General features: G+C 42.1%; 6 protein-coding genes across 10 annotated transcripts in view; 2 read left to right on the forward strand and 4 right to left on the reverse strand.

Annotated features, from left to right (window-relative positions):
• Positions 1 to 3627: 3627 nt before the first annotated feature.
• Positions 3628 to 5134, reverse strand: LOC148176019 (box C/D snoRNA protein 1). Its single transcript, XM_088034166.1, has 4 exons — positions 4895 to 5134; positions 4579 to 4846; positions 4077 to 4533; positions 3628 to 4024 (listed from the first exon to the last, which is right to left on the reverse strand). The coding sequence occupies exons 1-4, from the start codon at positions 4960 to 4962 to the stop codon at positions 3846 to 3848; spliced, it is 972 nt and encodes a 323-aa protein (XP_087890292.1). The 5' UTR covers positions 4963 to 5134; the 3' UTR covers positions 3628 to 3845.
• Positions 5135 to 5799: 665 nt separating this feature from the next.
• On the forward strand, positions 5800 to 9941 carry Mvb12 (multivesicular body subunit 12-like Mvb12). 3 transcript variants are annotated; one of them, XM_088034177.1, is made up of 6 exons: positions 5800 to 5885; positions 6332 to 6430; positions 6479 to 6620; positions 6665 to 6890; positions 9185 to 9542; positions 9593 to 9941. In XM_088034177.1, exons 2-6 carry the CDS (start codon positions 6359 to 6361, stop codon positions 9677 to 9679), a joined length of 885 nt encoding a protein of 294 aa, XP_087890303.1. In that variant the 5' UTR covers positions 5800 to 5885; positions 6332 to 6358; the 3' UTR covers positions 9680 to 9941. The 3 variants fall into 3 exon arrangements, with proteins under 3 accessions (XP_087890303.1, XP_087890301.1, XP_087890302.1); XM_088034175.1 differs by lacking the exon at positions 5800 to 5885 and adding an exon at positions 5942 to 6167; XM_088034176.1 differs by lacking the exon at positions 5800 to 5885 and adding an exon at positions 6175 to 6269.
• Positions 9942 to 9972: 31 nt separating this feature from the next.
• LOC148176021 (fidgetin-like protein 1) lies at positions 9973 to 11766 on the forward strand. Its single transcript, XM_088034174.1, has 3 exons — positions 9973 to 10193; positions 10241 to 11399; positions 11448 to 11766. Exons 1-3 carry the CDS (start codon positions 10069 to 10071, stop codon positions 11757 to 11759), a joined length of 1596 nt encoding a protein of 531 aa, XP_087890300.1. The 5' UTR covers positions 9973 to 10068; the 3' UTR covers positions 11760 to 11766.
• A 512-nt stretch (positions 11767 to 12278) lies between these two features.
• On the reverse strand, positions 12279 to 13139 carry LOC148176022 (ATP synthase F(0) complex subunit k, mitochondrial-like). The gene is made up of 3 exons (XM_088034182.1): positions 13035 to 13139; positions 12885 to 12980; positions 12279 to 12454 (listed from the first exon to the last, which is right to left on the reverse strand). The coding sequence occupies exons 2-3, from the start codon at positions 12972 to 12974 to the stop codon at positions 12371 to 12373; spliced, it is 174 nt and encodes a 57-aa protein (XP_087890308.1). The 5' UTR covers positions 12975 to 12980; positions 13035 to 13139; the 3' UTR covers positions 12279 to 12370.
• Positions 13140 to 13244: 105 nt separating this feature from the next.
• Positions 13245 to 13477, reverse strand: LOC148176023 (uncharacterized). The gene is made up of 2 exons (XM_088034181.1): positions 13380 to 13477; positions 13245 to 13336 (listed from the first exon to the last, which is right to left on the reverse strand). The coding sequence occupies exons 1-2, from the start codon at positions 13467 to 13469 to the stop codon at positions 13247 to 13249; spliced, it is 180 nt and encodes a 59-aa protein (XP_087890307.1). The 5' UTR covers positions 13470 to 13477; the 3' UTR covers positions 13245 to 13246.
• Positions 13478 to 13502: 25 nt separating this feature from the next.
• HERC2 (E3 ubiquitin-protein ligase HERC2) overlaps positions 13503 to 17731 on the reverse strand; it is a 30073-nt gene continuing 25844 nt past the window's right edge. For all 3 annotated transcript variants that reach the window (XM_088034170.1, XM_088034171.1, XM_088034172.1), the window contains 9 exons: positions 17443 to 17691; positions 16498 to 17398; positions 16023 to 16454; positions 15743 to 15977; positions 15200 to 15692; positions 14648 to 15146; positions 14433 to 14596; positions 14143 to 14387; positions 13503 to 14093 (listed from right to left, as the gene is read on the reverse strand). In XM_088034170.1, coding sequence (XP_087890296.1) covers positions 13944 to 14093; positions 14143 to 14387; positions 14433 to 14596; positions 14648 to 15146; positions 15200 to 15692; positions 15743 to 15977; positions 16023 to 16454; positions 16498 to 17398; positions 17443 to 17691 — 3368 coding nt within the window. In that variant the 3' untranslated portion in view covers positions 13503 to 13943. The remainder of the gene's footprint in view (positions 14094 to 14142; positions 14388 to 14432; positions 14597 to 14647; positions 15147 to 15199; positions 15693 to 15742; positions 15978 to 16022; positions 16455 to 16497; positions 17399 to 17442; positions 17692 to 17731) is intronic.

Consider the following 17731-nt stretch of genomic DNA (forward strand, 5'->3'; position numbering starts at 1 on the left):
GTTCGGAGAGTTGATTTTTGCGCTTTTTTCGGATTGTCCTAGGGATACGGTGCTCACAGGCGCTTTGGATTTGGCTGCTCTCCTCTAAGACGAGCGCATTCCTGCTCCCTGGGAGCCCCATCCACCCCTCTCTGTGTCGGCGGGGCTACGACTGTTTTGTGCGTCGACATTAATTAATTACAGTTGCGGTGAGTGGCCATTGTGGCTTGATGGGGGCCTAATAGCCCGGCTGCCGTACATCGCGAAGTAGCCAACTCCGAACATCATTAGTTACCCATTGTCTCAGTTAATCTTAAAAGGACCGCCAACTTTCGAACTAAACCCACCGAAATTGTTGGCCCGTTTCTGATTATAATTAAAAATCAAACGCGCGAATTGCTAATTAAATTAAGGGTCAAGTTATTGTGATTTCTATGCGCTTACTCAATTAGTTTTTTAAAGTTGGCACAACAATGCGTAATTATTGGTTTTATTTGGCGGGGCCTTTCACTTTTTGACAGGGTCATTTGTGGAGCAAGCGTTAGAAGTGCGACTTTCCTGCCGAGGCCAAAGCACCACAATACACCTTTTCTCAATTATGTTTCCTGTAATTAAAGGACTGGTGGTGTCTTAAATTATTCCTTCTGCAGTCCGCCTTTGTGGAAATTAAGACATCAATAATCCACTTCTGAGTAAGTACAGGAATTCATCATCTTCTTTGGTAGCCCTAAAATTAAAACATAAACGATGATTTGACGGGTTTAACACGACACAAATATAAATGTGTAGGCGGTACTTTCATTAGAGTACTGCGAATTGCGGTCGGGGGAAGTACCCATTAATTTCGGTGGTGTTGATGAGAGCGGCGGTGTTTGAGGTTAGATTACCCGTTTCTTTGTTTTAACGCGTTTTTTTTTTAACTTTTTTAAAACGTGATTTCAAGTTAATTTGAATTTTTTCCGGTTCAACGAAATCTGATTACTTTTTGAAGGGAAGACTTTGATTTTAAATTTACATCATCAAGAGCAGTCGAATCAAATTTCTGATCTAATATTACTTATACAGGGCGTTGGAATAACGTCGCTACAGAGAATCTTTTTTTCAGATAACGAACATTCGCATCAATCGCAAGGTCTTCCACTTGTGAGCTAATAATCAATGTGTCAATTACGAGGCGGCGAGTGTATACAGGGGATGAGATTTTTAATATGCAATTAAGGCTATAATAGAGGTGGCATTGTGTGAAATACAATGAACACAGGTAGTAGCCGCATACAACCGGAGCGCTAATGAAACATATTACTCTAATTGGGGTGCGGTCGGCCCCCGTCGACTCAGATGCAACCTGCATTGTCCGAATGCAGTTGTAAACCACTTTAATTACGTTCGGGAAGGTCTCCCAGATTTTGAAAATTTTTCTAGTACCGCCCTGATTTTCGGCCTCACGTTTCTCCACGTACCCCCGAATGAAAGTACAAATTTTTACGTAAATATCTCAAAAAACACCCGTGTGAGGACGCCCCCATAATTTTGAAAAATTTTCGAGTACTGCCCTGATTTTCGGTCTCACGGCCCTCCACTCGCCCCCAATCCAAAGTACAAATTTTCACGTTAATATCTCAACAAACACCGTCTTGGGGTGGGCGCCCATGGTTTTGAAAAAATTTTGAATACTGCCCTGATTTTCGCTCTCACGTTTCTCCACTCGCCCCCGAACCAAAGTACAAAATTTCACGTTGAAATCTCACCAAACCCGGAAAATATCGTATTTTCCCCCCCGAACTCCACAGTTCCGAGTCCGGAATTTCGTACTTTACCTACGTTTCCTGTCCGGTGTATTATGCCAAGGGTTATTGGACATTAATAGTTAATAATGTGAGTGTAATTACTGGTTCGTTCATCAATCAGCCGCTTGTCACCCGATCACAACTTGAAACTCATTACAGAGAGAAAATCGCCTGTGGGAGAAATATTAACTCTCACTAGTCCGTATATGATGTATGTGAACGCAACAAACCTTTTATAGTGGCAGAGGAAAAAATGAGAAAAAATCTTGTACGTGGCAGTATTTTAACGATAAAGAAGTTGATTTAATAAAATCAAAAAAATCAAGTTGGCTAAACAGTAATTCACAAGTAGGATGTCTTTATGTAGCTATGAACAATGTCAAAGTTATCATTATTATTACTAATACTTTAGATTTTGCAATTAGTAATTCAAGGTTTTATTTTGGTTTCCCACGCTTCGAGATAGTTTTAGTCGTGTTAAAACATATTTTTGAAGGATTCAAATATTTTATCAGGCTGTCGATCGTTTTTTTTTATCTTGGGTGACATATTTAATCAGGCTTTCGATTTTGTTTTGCATTAGGCTTTGCAAAGGCTCTCATTATTACAATTTAGGTTTTCTATGACGTCTTTCTAGGTTTTAGACCAGTCGCTGTACAGATTCTCAGGTTTTTAATTTTGAAATATAAATTTCTCGTAGAATTAGGCTTTGCAAAGGCTCTGAATATGTAAATTAAGGTTTTACGTGGCCTATTCTTGTTTTTAAGGTTCTAAGGTTTTCAATCATCCAGGTTTTGGACATTGAGATATTGTAAATTTCTTTTTACATTAGGCTTTGCAAAGGCTGTAATTATTTCAATTTAGGTTTTCTATGTCGTTTCCACATTTTCTAGGTTTTAGAAGAGTCGCCGAGTTACGGGTTTTTATGTTTTACATTTTTTCTTAGAGGATTAGGCTTTACAAAAGCCAGGAAGATTGTATTTTTTTTTGCGTAGGCTGTAATATTCCATTTTAGGTTTTTTATGACGTTTCGACATTTTCTAGGTTTTAGAAGAGTCGCCGAGTTACGGGTTTTTATGTTTTACATTTTTTCTTAGAGAATTAGGCTTTACAAAAGCCTGGAATATTGTAATTTTTTTCTGTATAGGGGGTAATTATTCCATTTTAGGTTTTTGATGTCGTTTCCACATTTCAAGGTTTTAGAAGAGTCGCCGAGTTACGGATTTTTAGTTTTTACACTTTTTCTTGGAGGATTAGGCTTTGCAAAGGCCTGGAATATTGTAAATTTCTTTTTGCATAGGCTGTAATTATTTCAATTTAGGTTTTCTATGACGTTTTTACTTTTTCTAGGGTTTAGAAGAGTCGCCGAGTTTACAATTTCTTGGAGAATTAGGCTTTACAAAGGCTCTGACTGTAAATTTAGGTTTTACATGACAGATTCATGTTTTGTAATTTCTAAAGAGATTTTTGTAGGTTTTCAAACAACCAGGCTTTGAAAATTAGAATATTAAGATTTTTTTATACAATATGTTTTGCAGAAGGGGGGGCTCTGATTATTGCAATTTAGGTTTTTTTGACGTTTCCGTGTTTTCTAAGTTTTAAAAAAGTCGCAGAGTTACAGATTTTTAGGTTTTACACTCCAAAATAATAGTTTTTCTGAAGGTTAGACTTTACAAAGGTTTTGTTTTAAGTCAGTTAGGTTTTACTTTTGAAAAATTCAAAGTTCTTAGCATTAGGTTTTGACAAGGCTTTACGATTTAATATTTTGTTTAGATTTAGGTTTTAGGGCTTCAAAGTTTACACAACTACGAAATGCTACGATTTCAGGTTTAGGCCGGTCAGGTTTAAACAACAGGAACTTGAAATCCATTTTATTTATTTTATAACAAAAAATAACAATTGTACCAAAAACGAAAAAAAAAACATTTCTTTATCGATCCCTGCCGACATTACAGTTTTCTTCTTTCCAGTGCCGACTCAACTCCCTCAGCGACGCTGATAAAACAGATTTCTATTCCTTAATCTCCCAAAAACAATTTCCATTTAAATAAAATTTCATTCTTTCGGTCCCAATTCTTGTTACTTCTTTTCATCGTCCGACTTAACTTCTTCGTCTGAATACTCAGAGATGAACAACAAATTCTTGAGAGACTCATACAGACTCCCATCACTCTCAGATTTCTTTATAATTTTATTAATGACTTCCTGTCCGCTCTTTATTTGTTTCTGTAGTTCCTTTTTACAATCTTCATCGTCATCTGAAAAAAAATGTTATAATAACAGTGCTACCAACAAAAATGCGAAATTCACCAGAATCGATAATGTCATAAAAGCTTCCTTGGTCCTTCAGAACCACATGTATAGTTGGGTACTCTATTATAACTTTATTCCTTAAACATTCCTTAAGAGTGAAGATAGGATCAATCTCATAGAATTTTTTCCCAGATTTCTGTTCAGCTTTAAGGAGAATTTTAATCCCAGGAAGATCTGCAGATTGGTAATACTGCAACTTCTCCTGCAGCTCCTCATTGTCTTGTTTTTCTAAATACTTGTTGAGAATTGAACTAATTCTAGCAGTTTCAGGGACTTTTTCCTCGCATATTCTAAGGTTGTCACTACTGACAAAAATCCACTCCACATACCACTCTATGACCTTAGTTGTGGTGTTATAAAGTGAGGTGTTGTTTTTATGCCTCACGAAAGTCTTTGGTAGGAATTTTAGGGAAATTTTACGCTCCAGGGCTTGCTGTTGTAGCAACAGGAACCTCTACAAAAAATTATTACAGTTGTGCCAACTTAAGGGGGTAAATACCCTGCTCAAGCCATAACGGTTAAACTGACATCGCCCCTTTTTCGACGCGTCTACGACACGCGTAATCTCCTCCAAAAGCCGATAATCACTTGATAAATCTAAATTCGTGAACTTATTAATCGGGACAAACTTCGCTCTATTTCTCTGTCCATCGCATTCAACTTCAAGTTTGTGGATTTTATTGCAACTCAACGAACAGGTTTTCACCTCACAACGGGGGCAACAGTACTTGGCGTCTCGGCGAGCACAAACCTCACATGTTCCTAACCTAAAAAAACAATCATAACCTCAAAAGTTGACTGAAAAGTTGCCTTACTTGGATTTAGGGGGCGAAGTCTCGTCGGAAGTTGAAGGAAGTGACGCGGAACTTGACTCGTCGGTCATTTTTACGTTTCTTTGGTTAGTAGCAACACTGAAGAGGACGAGAAGTTAACCTAAATAAATGACAGGTGGGAGATTTGACAGTTGACGGAACATGTGCTCGGCGAGGTGTACCGGGTGCAGACGAAAAGTTTATACGAGGTGTGATCAGAAAAAAAATTGTTTTGATAATCTGCGGGTTCTGCGGGAGAAAAAAAGAAAGAAAGAATGGAACTAAGAAACAAAAATAAAAGAAAAAAGTATGAAAAAATAGAAGGGGAAAAAGGAAGTTGAAAACGTAGGTAAATAAGAGAGATAGAATGAAAAAAAAATAATAGTGCGAAGAGTAGAAAATGAATTTTAAAATGACAGCAGAACGAATAAAGCAGGAATTAGGACTATAAAATAGCTGTCGTAGGAATAGAAAGAGATAAGGAGAAAGAAAAAACTAAAAATGAAAGGGATGAATAAAAATAGGATAGTAATGAAAAGAGGAGAGTAATAAAAAGAAACGAAAGAGTAGAGCACGAAAAAAAAAAAGAAGAAGAGGCAATAGGGAGAAAGAAAAAACTAAAGAAGAAAGGGATGAATAAAAATAAGAGAGTAATAAAAAGAAAGGAGTAGAGTACGAAAAAAAAAGAAAAGACAACTAAACGATGACCTTGAATTGTATTTTGCTTATATTTAAACCATTTTTGCCCCAAATGCCCTGAATTGTTGTGCAATCAACGGTGTTGAAAAAATTACTTTATCTCGTAGTTGTTAGCTTTATCACTTCTTTATCAGTTGACTTTCCCCGCTTTGTTCGCGTGAGTTCACTGGCCCCGACTACCCATATTAAAAAATCCGAGTCCGGCCCTGGTCTGCTGGGGAATCCGGAAGTCAGTTTCGCCAACCCTGAAAACCGCACTCCGCCTCCGAAGACAAACAAAAGCATCACTTTGCAAGTAAAACTTCTTAAAAACTGAATAAACAGCGGAAATGCGGGTGATGCCCTTTTAAATATCCAATTAACCCAGAAAAAGCTGGGATTGGTCGACCGCAGAGTGACTAATTTCATCCAGTCGCCACTGCAATTTTCATTGTTCGAGCGTTGAATCGCGTTGCTCAAGATAAGTAAGATAAGATCCGTCAAACATATCGTTGCCTCCTGGATCCTGAGACATGTTCATTAAATAAAAAAGTCATTAGTTAAAAAACTCAGGACAAGGTCAAAATTACGAGTGAAGGTAGGTACTTAGTGGAATTGCGTCATTGTTGGTGTTCTTTATTGACTAATGTTTTATTAATAGTTTAAATATTAATTTACGGCTATTTCTGGATGATGGAAGGTGCTACTTTTACTTTTAACTTAGTGTGTTGTGAAATATCTTGTTTATTTTTTTTGTTACAGAAATACTCCTCTCCAAGACTGAAAACAATGTTAAAATTTTCTGCAGAGACTAAAGTACTGAATGTTTTGCCTAACGATCGACCAATTACCGCAATCCAAGTAAGTGCTTATTATTTTCTGTCATCAATAAAAACCTAACCTCAACAGATTGTCGAAAACCTAGACAAATGCCCTCAAGGGTTCCATCCAATTAGTAGGACCTACGACCAAGATCAAGATGCTGATCTAAGAGAAAGCTCAATTTTCAAAAGTAGTCAAGCCAGATATCTTTGTGTCTCAAAATCAGAAGGTCAGTATCAACATAACCTCGTAAAATCTAACCTTGAGTTGTAGGCCTCCCTAACTTCGTCATACAGGAGATTTTTGTCTTAACCGACAAATTTAACCCTCCTCGGGGGTTCAGCTTGTTGAACAAAACCGTGGATAGTGCCCAAAAAGCGTGGAAAAAGAAGCAGTTGTGTTATAAATTGGTCAATTTGAAAGACACCCGCGTTGCAGTGACTGATATTATTATTTGCAGTCGGCTGAAGAAGGCTCCTGAAGGTTTCAAACTTGCTGGGTGAGTGGTTTAGGTGGTTTCATTCAAGGTCAGGGTTATGGATTTTGTGATGTGAGAAAATGCTTTTGTGTTTTTTTACGAGATAATTGCAATTTGTTGTATGAACTATCTATACCTCGTTTTAATTACGAAATACCAGATTTTATCGTATATTTTTTAGTGGGTACAATTATCGTTACCCACTCTCAGATTAGATAATCGAAATTGTGTCAATAAATAGTTTATTATTTACGTGCGATAATCTCCGCTGTTGGTGACCTAAAATGTTCAGTTTTATTGACTAGTCTAATACTAACTCTAGACTACTGAAATTTGATGGTCTAAAATTAGTTCATTTTCATCAGTTTTCGTACCGAATTTATTTCATACACTTTGTTTGGTCTAAATTAGTATAAAAAGTTTGACTATTTCGACTTATAGTCAGATCTAGTCGTAATAATTTTTATCTAATCCTAATTTGTTTAAGTTTTAGTCAAACACAGACCACTGTGATTCAATTTAGTCCATCTTACGGCAGTCAAGTCTCCTTTTGATCTAATTTAGTCAAAAATTTTTACATATAGCACTTAAATCATTAGACTAGTCTGATCTAGTCAGATTAAGTCAAGTCAATATTATAATTTGTTAGTAAAAAAGTAATTAATTGTTACTTTCTAACTTATCGTGCCTAATAAAACAATTTCGGACTAGTCCGATTTACTAAAATCTAGTACAGTAGAATCTGAAGTCTGATTCAATTTAATCGGCTAGCTGAACGAGCTTGGTTCATAACGGTTCATTAATTTTATTTAGTTTAAATTGATCTAATTTTTTTTTGACTAGTCCCATTTAGTCAAAACTAGTCGCAGTCATTTTCATCTAGTTTAGGCAGAAAAATCCTTTTTGGATCTGATTTGGTCTAAAATTTTTACATGTTGCACTTGACTAATCTGATGATCAAGTCAAATCCAGTCAAGTTCAATATGATGGTTTGATTAGTCAAATTCATTTAGCTCAGTTTAGTCTCTTGGTTACTTTCTAACTTATCGTGGCTAAAACTATTTCGGACAAGTTCGATTTACTAAAATCCAGTACAAAATCCAGTAAAGTGAAATCTGAAGTCTGATACAATTTAGTCAGCCTGATCGAACTTAGTTTATAACAGTTCATTCACTTTATTAAGTCAAAATTGATCTAAATTTTTTTGACTAGTCTCATTTAGTCGGATCTAGTCGTAGTCACTTTTATCTAGTTCACTGATAGTATTAGTTTTCGACCACTATAATCGAATTTAGTTCATCTTAATACGGAAAAACCTCGTTTAGATCTGATTTAGTAACATTTTTACACTTCAAACGGTTTTAGACTAGTCCGATCTAGTCAGAGATCAAATCAAGTTCAAAATGATGGCTTGCTTAGTTAAATTTATTTAGTCCGCAGTTTGATACATTAGTTACTTACTGACTTGTTGTGCCTAAAATAATTTTGGACTAGTCAGATTCAGTAAAATCTAGTACAGTTCAATCTTAAGCCTGATGCAATTTATTAGTCGGCTACTCTAACCGAATTTAGTTCATACCAACTCATTGATTTTATTTAGTCTAAATTTATCTTAAAAAGTTTGACTTGTTCGATTTATTCAGATCTATTCGTAGTCATTTTTATCTAGTCCAATCTGATTGTTTTAATTTTAGTCATTTAGACTAGTCTGATCTAGTAAAATCTAGTACATCTGATGCATTTAGTTCATCCAATCCAACTTTTTGAGTTTTTGACTAATGTAGTACATTTAGTTTGATCCAGTTCGATCTAATACTAACGAATTCCGTCTAGTTGACACTAGTTCCACACTGTTAGACTTGGTTTAACGAAAGTCATGATGTAGACTAGTAGATCTAATGATGTGATTGGTGCAATTTAGTCCGATGTTATCTACCTCATTAGATCTAGTCGTGACGAATTCCACCGGTATCTAGTACTGACATGGCCAAACTTAGTCAGAATTAGTCAAAATCAAAGTCAGTAAAGTACCCTTACATTCAGTACAAAATGATGACTAGTTTAATTTATCTTAACTAAAACTTTTGGGATAAAAAAGTCCGATAGAAGTGATCCACGCAATAAATTAAAAAACGGTAATTTGAGTCAACCCGCTATAAAACAAATGAATCAAACGTAATAAGCAGTGACTCACTTAACAGTTATACAAACCGCAATTGCGATAATGACGCAATCACATGTTAACAAAACAATCTACAACTCAATGACATGCCATCACTTAACTGATTTCAATGGCCCCGAAATCCGTTTTTCAGAGAACTTAACGGCGTCACCATCTGCTTCAAAATGGGCAACGTGCAAGACACCCAAGCGAGCCCCGACGCAAACGGTCGCAACTTCAACGTTGCTCCATCTCTTCCCGATCGCCCCCCACGTGCGGCTCCTGCAATGTACCCCAGTGTTGTGGGAGATGGGGTGGATCATGATTATGAGATTCTCAAACCGCCAGGTTATCCCGTGGGGCCTTCAAGACCAGCCCCGAAACCCCCAGCGCCTGTTCCTCGTCAGAATTCGACGACGGGGACTTTGGGGGCGAACAACTGGGGGCATAATCTCGACGGGGTGCCGTTTATTGTCAATCCGAAGTTTTTGAATTCGACCACTGCCGATAGGGTGAGTCGGGTTTGTACACTTGGGGGATGAATAAGGAGGTTTTGTTGTAGTTTCAGATTCCGGTGATCCGTGCGAAGACGATGCAACAGATTTTGAACGATTATGAGTATTCCTTCATTGTGGAAAGGCAAACATAATTTTTATTCAATTGAACTGAGATCTTTAGTAGGATTGTTTTATTACACTTGTAGTAATACTTAATTGTACTATAATGTTATTGTATTTTATTATGCCTATGGAGATTTCTAAGGTGTGTAATAGTCACTATTATAAGGACTAGTTAAGAGCGAATTTATCGAGTAGTTGATCTAAAGTGCCCATTAGTGTTATAACACGTCATATTATCTTTATTTTATTTTAGTGCCAATGTTTTATATTAATAAACTGTTTATGTACGAACTTCAAATTTTTAAGTACGGTCCTGTCGCCTTCACCTTGACTCATCACAAGTCGCGTGGAATCCGAACGAAACTAGGGATTTTGTCTTCGCACCAAAAAAGTGAGGTTAGAATTTCAAATTCAAATCATGGACGAAGACTTCTTGAAAAACTACCAAACATCGAAGTTTAAAGACAAGAACGAGACCGCCAGTCAACGCGCGGGGATCCAAAGGAAATGTTTGGCACAAATGTACAACTTTTCGCTGGAAAAGTGAGTAAACTAACCTCAAAAACCACATTGCGAAGTTGTCTCTGCAGGTGCGACGAACAGAGCGCGTGTCACCTCCTCGAACAGAATCTACACAAATATTACGATGTCTTGGATGGGGACCCCACAAAATCCACCTTTTTGTACAACGACAAAGTGGGGAAGATGCTCAAAGACAAGGTTCCGGTGCCTGTGCCCCTGAAAATCAACCTCGAGAGCTTGGATTTGAACGCGATGCTGATGCGCCTGCCGTGCTACGAAACCAACAGTTTCAGCTGCACTAAATCCGAGAGAATCAGTGAGACTGATTTTAGTGCCTTCATGGAGAGTTTCAGTAAGAAAACCAAACCTCTGAAGCCAGTGAGGGAGCCCCCCAAACCAATCTCCCGGAGCGTCTCTGAAGAAGCCCCTAAAACGAACCCGTTCCGCACTGCTCTCGAAGACTACAACGTCCAAAACGCGAAAAAGTTGGGAGCCCCCTCAGTGGGGCTCCGCGCTCCGAAGCGCCGCCTCGGATTCCGCCGCAACGTCAACAGTAAATTCGTCCCACCGCTCCTTTCGAAAAACAGCAGTGATGAGGCCCCCAAGAGCGAAGAGTGGCCCCAGGAAATTGACGAGCGGCTGAAAAACATCGATCCTGAGATGGTGGAGCTCATAAAATCGGAGATTATGGACGTGGGGACCAGCATAGAATGGAACGACATCGCAGGGCTGGAATTCGCGAAGACTGCGATCCAGGAGGCTGTAGTCTGGCCCATGCTCCGTCCGGACATTTTCACAGGTTTAAGGAGACCCCCGAAAGGAATCCTCCTGTTTGGTCCCCCAGGAACCGGGAAGACGCTGATTGGGAAATGCGTCGCGTCGCAGAGCAAATCGACGTTTTTCAGCATCAGTGCGTCGTCGCTGACGTCGAAATGGGTTGGAAACGGAGAGAAAATGGTCCGAGCGTTGTTCGCAGTCGCGCGGTGCCACCAACCCGCCGTCATCTTCATAGACGAGATTGATTCTTTGCTCTCTCAAAGAAGCGAGACTGAGCATGAGAGCTCCCGGAGGATCAAAACGGAGTTCTTAGTCCAACTCGACGGAGCCACCACTGATAGCGAGGAGAGACTTCTTTTGATCGGCGCCACCAACCGGCCCCAGGAGTTGGACGAGGCAGCGAGGAGGCGGTTCGTCAAGAGGCTGCACATTCCGTTACCCGAACACGAGGTTGGTACCACTGATCTCATCACAGTCTACTAAAATCTGAAATTGTAGGCTCGTCTCCAGTTGGTCACTCGTTTGTTGTCGAAGGAGAGGCACGATTTGAGCTCCCACGACCTGGAGAAGATCGCTGAACTCTCTAGGGGGTACTCGGGGGCTGACATTAGGAATCTCTGCTCGGAGGCGGCGTTGGGCCCCATTAGATCCATCGATATGAGCATGATTGAGAAGATTCAAGCGGACCAAGTTCGGCCACTTTCCATGGACGATTTCCGGAAGGCTTTCGTCAGAGTTAAGTCAAGCGTGGCCCCAAAAGACTTGGAGCAGTATCTTGTCTGGGACAACACTTACGGCTCCGGTTTATAAGGAAAAAATTGTTCGAAACAGAATTTGAAGTGTTTATTTCCAAAAAATTGTAATTTTGAGGGGAAAGGGCCAAAAAACCAACTAATCTTTGGAGTTTTTGGGTTTCACAACCAAGTAGATAAGAGTACCGAGTCCAATAGCTGCGTAAGTCGCCATGGCGGTCTAAAAGGCGAAAATTTTGGAAAAAACGGAGGCGGAATTCGACTTACATTAGCGCGGCCCCTTATCGTTCTAGAATTGAAAATCTTTTCGATTCCGGAGAATTTCGGTTCGTCAGTTGTACTGCCCGCCATTTTTTACTGAAAACTACAAAGCTTTTCAAAAAGAACCACAAAAAACTGATTCAATCTCACTTTGAATTCTCTCAAACTTGTTTATTTTCGTCTCAACTTGTAACTATGGTGCAACTTTTGTTTTTTATTGGTTGGTTTGCAGTTGTTGCATGGCCCACTTAATTGATCATTTTTTACTTGTTTAAATAATGGATTTGGTTAGGAAAGGCTTTAAAAGGTCATTAAATTAACATTACAGTAGTTTTGTTTTATTACCGTTGAAATAAAAATAATAAAATGAATCCATGGCTAACTTTACTAACAATCAACAAAAAAAAATTACTTCTTAGGAGTAGTTTTTTTGGGTTTTAAAACGAAGTAACTGATTATGAGTCCCACTGTTGCGTATGTGGCCATTGCGACCTGTAACAATTGAATTTTTTTCAAAATCTTGCATACAGGAATTTCGAAAAAAAAATAGACATAACCCCACTTCCTCAGTGAAGTTTTCCCCGAGTGTTTGGTCACGTTTAAAAGTCGCAAATTCAAAATGAGAAAAAAAACGTTCAATTATGTAACCAAAAATTCTTCAGGTGGACGATATAACATCGAAAAAATTGAACATAACCTCACTTTAAAATTTTTGGAAATTTCGACACATGAGTCGCTTGTTTTGCTACTCAGAGCCAACTTAGATACACTAAAATTTCAGTTTCACAGCCATCTCTGAAAAATTTGAGGTTATGTTCTAATAATTTGTATCATTGCTCCGCTGCACCCCCAAACGTGGGGGCAAACCCCCGTACCCCTTAAATTTACCCTAAAAAATGATCTATTATGCAACAAAACTCACATTAGCCCTCCCTCTCGTGGTCTGGCCATTGAAAATCTTGGAAAGTCCTGAAAGTTTCGCCTCTTCGGCGGCTTCGCTTCCCCCGGCCATCTTCCACTAAAAAAACCCCAAAAATGATGAGAACCACCCCAAACAACCCCTAATACTCACATTTTTTGATTAAATAACGAGAGTCTTCTGATCAGGGTATGAATGACAGGAGTTCGGGACACTCAGGCACACGTCGCACTCGGTATCGCCATAAACTGTGCGTGTGAGAAAAAGATGGGGAGTCAACGTTTGTCTTTATTAGGTATTTTTGGTTACATAAGTGCAGAGTGACCAACTGATGGAAATCCCGGGAATTTTGAATTTTGAACCCTTCAGTTCTGAGGAGGTTTACTGTCGTCGCTTTTCAGGAACTTTCTGTATAAGAAATACAGCGCTATACTAGCGAAGGTGGCCATGGCGACCTGGAAAAACAATGATGGGAGGATTGGGGATAAAACGACTTACATTGGCGCGTCCTTTGATGGTTTTATTGTTGAAAAGTCGCGAGATTCCTTTCAGACTGGGGTCATCGTAAGGGTCTAAACCATCCGACATAATTTTGACAGGATTGGGGTTTCTTAGTAACGCTTCTTGGTCGATATAGTTTTATTAACATTACGATAAAATTGAATAAACCCATTGACTTTTCATATTGCCAGAATATCAGCGACTAGATGCTACAACTAAAGTGAAAGAAGTGAAATAAACAGCGCCGCTAGAACAATCTAGCAAACATTTAGCAAACATATACAGCATGTCTCATACATCCAACAGTGTAAAAATTTAGCTTATGAATTGACAATCTTATTTAGAAATGATTAATATTAGCCTAAAGTTAAATCAGTCGTCTTACAAAAAAAAAGGAATGTACTTCTAGCATGTCCTCTGAGTACGTTTCGTATGCAAGCCCAAGCTTCTGAGTAAAGTAATAGGAACACAGCTAAGCTTAAATTACACTCACTAAATAATTTATGAACTTAACTACATACAAATCAATAAAAAAAAAGTCAACAGTGGACGGGTGTGAAGTTAGTTGCTGCTGTCCATTTCCGGGTCGCTTTCCGCATCCGAACTAGAACTTACAGCGAGATCCCCGGCCATCGCAACTCTCGCATATTCGTCTTTATCGATGGACTTGCAGAAGTGAATCGCATATTTGAGTTTCTGTTGCAAAACGTGCTGGAAAAACAAAGAATTAGACGTGACCGACAGCCCCCTGCCGACGTACCTTGCATGAATAGCGCGGCATTTTAAGCAAGAAGAAGCAGGTGTAGCTTTCGGGTAAAAAGTGGTCGGGTGGATTATACTTGTCGAGTATTTGGATAACAAAGTCTCGTCCTCGGAAGTCGGCGATGGTGCGAGGCAGTCTTGTTCGCCCCCACACGAAGCGGAGGAAAAGAGAGCGTTCTTGATTCGTAAACTCCTCCATTACCTCCCAGAACCATTGGATCAAGGGGGCGCTACTATCGATCCCTGAAAACTGACATGCAGTCTCCATAAAAACTGAAGTTTTCAAACCTTTATAAGTCGCGACTGATTTCAGGAGATTCAGGGGGATGTCAGGGGAGCCACAGACCATAGTTTCGAGCTCGTAGCCGCTGAAGAGGGAGAGCAAGGGGACGGGGACCACCTTAGACATGCCGTCGCGGACGGCTTTCACTTGCTCGTTGAATTCGTGGAGTCTGAAACAGCAAATCGACTGATTGAGCGCCAAAAACTCTACACCCACTCACCGGAAATTGAGTGCGAGCCGCACATACTCCAGGCGATTCTCGTACGTGATCCTCTTGTACTTCGTACTGAGCGGCACGTCAGTCCCGCACGAAGACGGCGTCGAAAACGGCATCTCCAAGTTCTGGAAGAGCGGCTCCTCGGACCCCATCTCCCGGATACACAACAATCCAGGAACATAATCTCTGTCAATTTCCGTCAGATCAGCAGGAGTCAATTCAATCCCCGCCAGCTGCTTCCAGACGGGCTCGGCCAAGTTCAAACTCAACGGAGAACCAGTTCGGATCGCGATGCCCATTAAGACGCCCAGGAAGCGGAACATGTTCAAATGCAAACAACTCTTGGCTGTGGGATTCAAGATGAAGCAGTCGCGGTTGGGACCGGCGTCGTCGCGACCGTTGGGCGTGGGGATAAGAAGAGGCAGCGAACCGTTTTGGAGTTCGTCGCACATTTCGGCGATGCTTTCGCTGTAGCCGCCGCCGCAATCATCCACACTTTCACCTGGAGGTGGAGAAACTATATTAAAAGAACTGGACGGGGGTTGGGAGTCTTACCAACGAATTCCACCTTCCAGACTCTGTGAGGAAGCGCAAGAGTCTCGGAGGTGAGCAGTGGGAGCTTCGCCACCATTTGCCCGAAGACTGATTTCATGCCGTCTACTCCAGCGAGGCCCCCACGCGACCGCGACCTCTTCACTTGTATCCGATTGAGTTCGATGACGGGCCCGTGGTGCTTGTCCCGGACCATGGTAGCCTGCACCACCTTCCTGAAAGTCGCTTCTTTGATCGTGTAGATGAGGATGCTTCTCAACTCGTGGAGAGAATCCGACCCGGTGATGGGGAACATGGTGATGCATGGGCAAATCAACTCGGCGAAGTGGTACAGAAGAATCAACCTCCTGTGGAGAATCCACGTGGGAATATCCTGCAGGAGGTCGTACTCTAAAGGCGCCACGGACGGCAACCTCGCGCAGGCCGAACTCGCGTTATTAGTGGACCACGCCAAGGTGTGGGCGGAGCCACAGGCCACATTCGTGATTTTTTTACCCTACAAAACAATCCGCGGTAACAAACTCCGCCTTTTACTCCTCCCCTTACCTGTAACGCTGAAACTAGCCTAGGTCGTTGAATCGCGTTAGTCGTGTCGTCCCCTAATTGGCCCTCGTCGTTGTCGCCCCACGTAAACACCTCCCCTTCGTCCGAACAAGCCACACAGTGAAGAGATCCCGTCGCTATGCTGATTATTTTTTTACCCTGTAAAGCGGCGACTTTTTTGGGGCGTCGGACGTGTTCCCCCGTTCCGTGGCCGAGGCGGTGGTAGTCGCCTTTACCCCTGAAAATCACAGACGTGACACTGAAACCACCACAAGTGACTCACCATGTGTAAACGCTGCCGGATCTGGTCAAAGCCACGGAGAATTGGGAGCCGCATTCGACTTTGATGACGCCGAGACCGGCCAAACTCTCGATTTTCTTGGGGGTCTTGCAGCCGTCGGAGCCGCCGCGGCCCAATTTGCCGTAGTCTCCGTCGCCCCACGACCAAACGTTGTCGTCATCAGTGATGCACAACGTCTGGGCGTCCCCGGAGCCGCAGGCGACGTCTATGACCTTGTAGCCCATCAACTCTTCCACCAGCTTGGGTTTGAGTTGGTCCTCGCTGTCTCCGTGCCCCAGTCGCCCATATCTGCCTTTCCCCCACGTGTACAACTGGCCGTTGGCGGTGATGGCGGCGGAGTGGGCGCCCCCACAGGCGATATCCACCACCTCAAATCCTTGCAGGGCTTCAATCAACTTCGGGGTTTCACACGCTCTGAAAATAACGTTTTATTTGTGTTTGGGCGGGGGAGTCTTACAATCTGTTTCCGTGCCCCAGCTTCCCGTCGTCTCCTTCCCCCCAGGAGTAGATGTCGTTATCTGCGGACAACGCTAGACAGTGCTTCCCCCCCGAATTCACGGCGATTTTCTTGATGAACACGTGTTGGATGGACTCTAGAAGGGTCGGAACGAGGACGGAATCCGTGCCGCCGATTCCTAGTCGCCCCCCGGCGCCGTAGCCTGTCGCGTAGACCTTCCCATCGGCCGTCACAGCGAAGAGAGTTTGTTCGCCCCCGAGGAGCTGAATGGGGCGCAGTGTAGACAACGCCTCGCATGGAGTGGGTATCTTGACTTTCGCCCCCTCGATCCCTCCCAATTGACCACGGTGGTTGTGCCCCCAGCCGTAGATCGTCCCGGAGCCCCCCCAAGACAACGTCCAGTCTTCAGGCCGTCTGTTCAGCCAAATGAGGAGCTGCTCGTCGTGTTCCTTTTTGAAGACGTGGTGTCTTTCGTGCTCCCACGAGTCCCCCACGCTGGGATCCGACAACTTCTTTCGGACTTCTTGGCAGAAGTTCAATGGTAACGGCGTGCGGTGGATGAGGGCTTTGGCCACTCGAGAGGCGTGGCAGTACTTCCGGAACCACGACCACTTGTGGTTGTCCACCAATCCGACCATTTTATCCAGCTCTAGGTCGCATGCCAGTGCCACAAGCACCTTGAAGAAGTCCGAGTGCATGAGGTGGAGCCCCGCGCGGACCGACACGTCTTCGTACTCATATTGGCGCAGGAGGGCTTGTGGTAACTCTTCCAGTAAACTCCCCAGAGCACTGTCAGGGGCTTTGAGCTGCTCCAGCTGTAAACTCACTTCTTCGGCTTTGGCGTCGTCGCCCACTAGCAGTTTGTGGAGGCGTTGGAGAGCCCACATTCGTTGACTCGCGGCTGGAAACAAAACTGTAAATACTTCCCGGGGGTGGTAATCGTACCTAGGAAACTGAGTTGTGAGCACGCCGCCAACGCCGCCGCCAGTCGACACATCAGTGCGGAATCCGCCATGGGGTAAAGTCTCGCGTCCAGTAAAGACATCACCATGTCCATCGAGGGCTGACTAAGAACGGCACGGTCTGAGCCAATCTCATTCGGGCTGTGACTCGACATCACCGGGTAGACTGTGAAGCGCCACCCCCAGCCATTCACCGAACTGTCGCTCGTGAACGTCCACCGCAATTCATCCCCTAGAAAATTACAATAGTGAACGTATGTCTGGATATCTGT

The sequence above is a fragment of the Gnatocerus cornutus genome, chromosome 4, assembly GCF_029298725.1.
Source record: "Gnatocerus cornutus isolate USDA-ARS CGAHR chromosome 4, icGnaCorn1.1, whole genome shotgun sequence".
NCBI classification, from domain to species: domain Eukaryota; kingdom Metazoa; phylum Arthropoda; class Insecta; order Coleoptera; family Tenebrionidae; genus Gnatocerus; species Gnatocerus cornutus.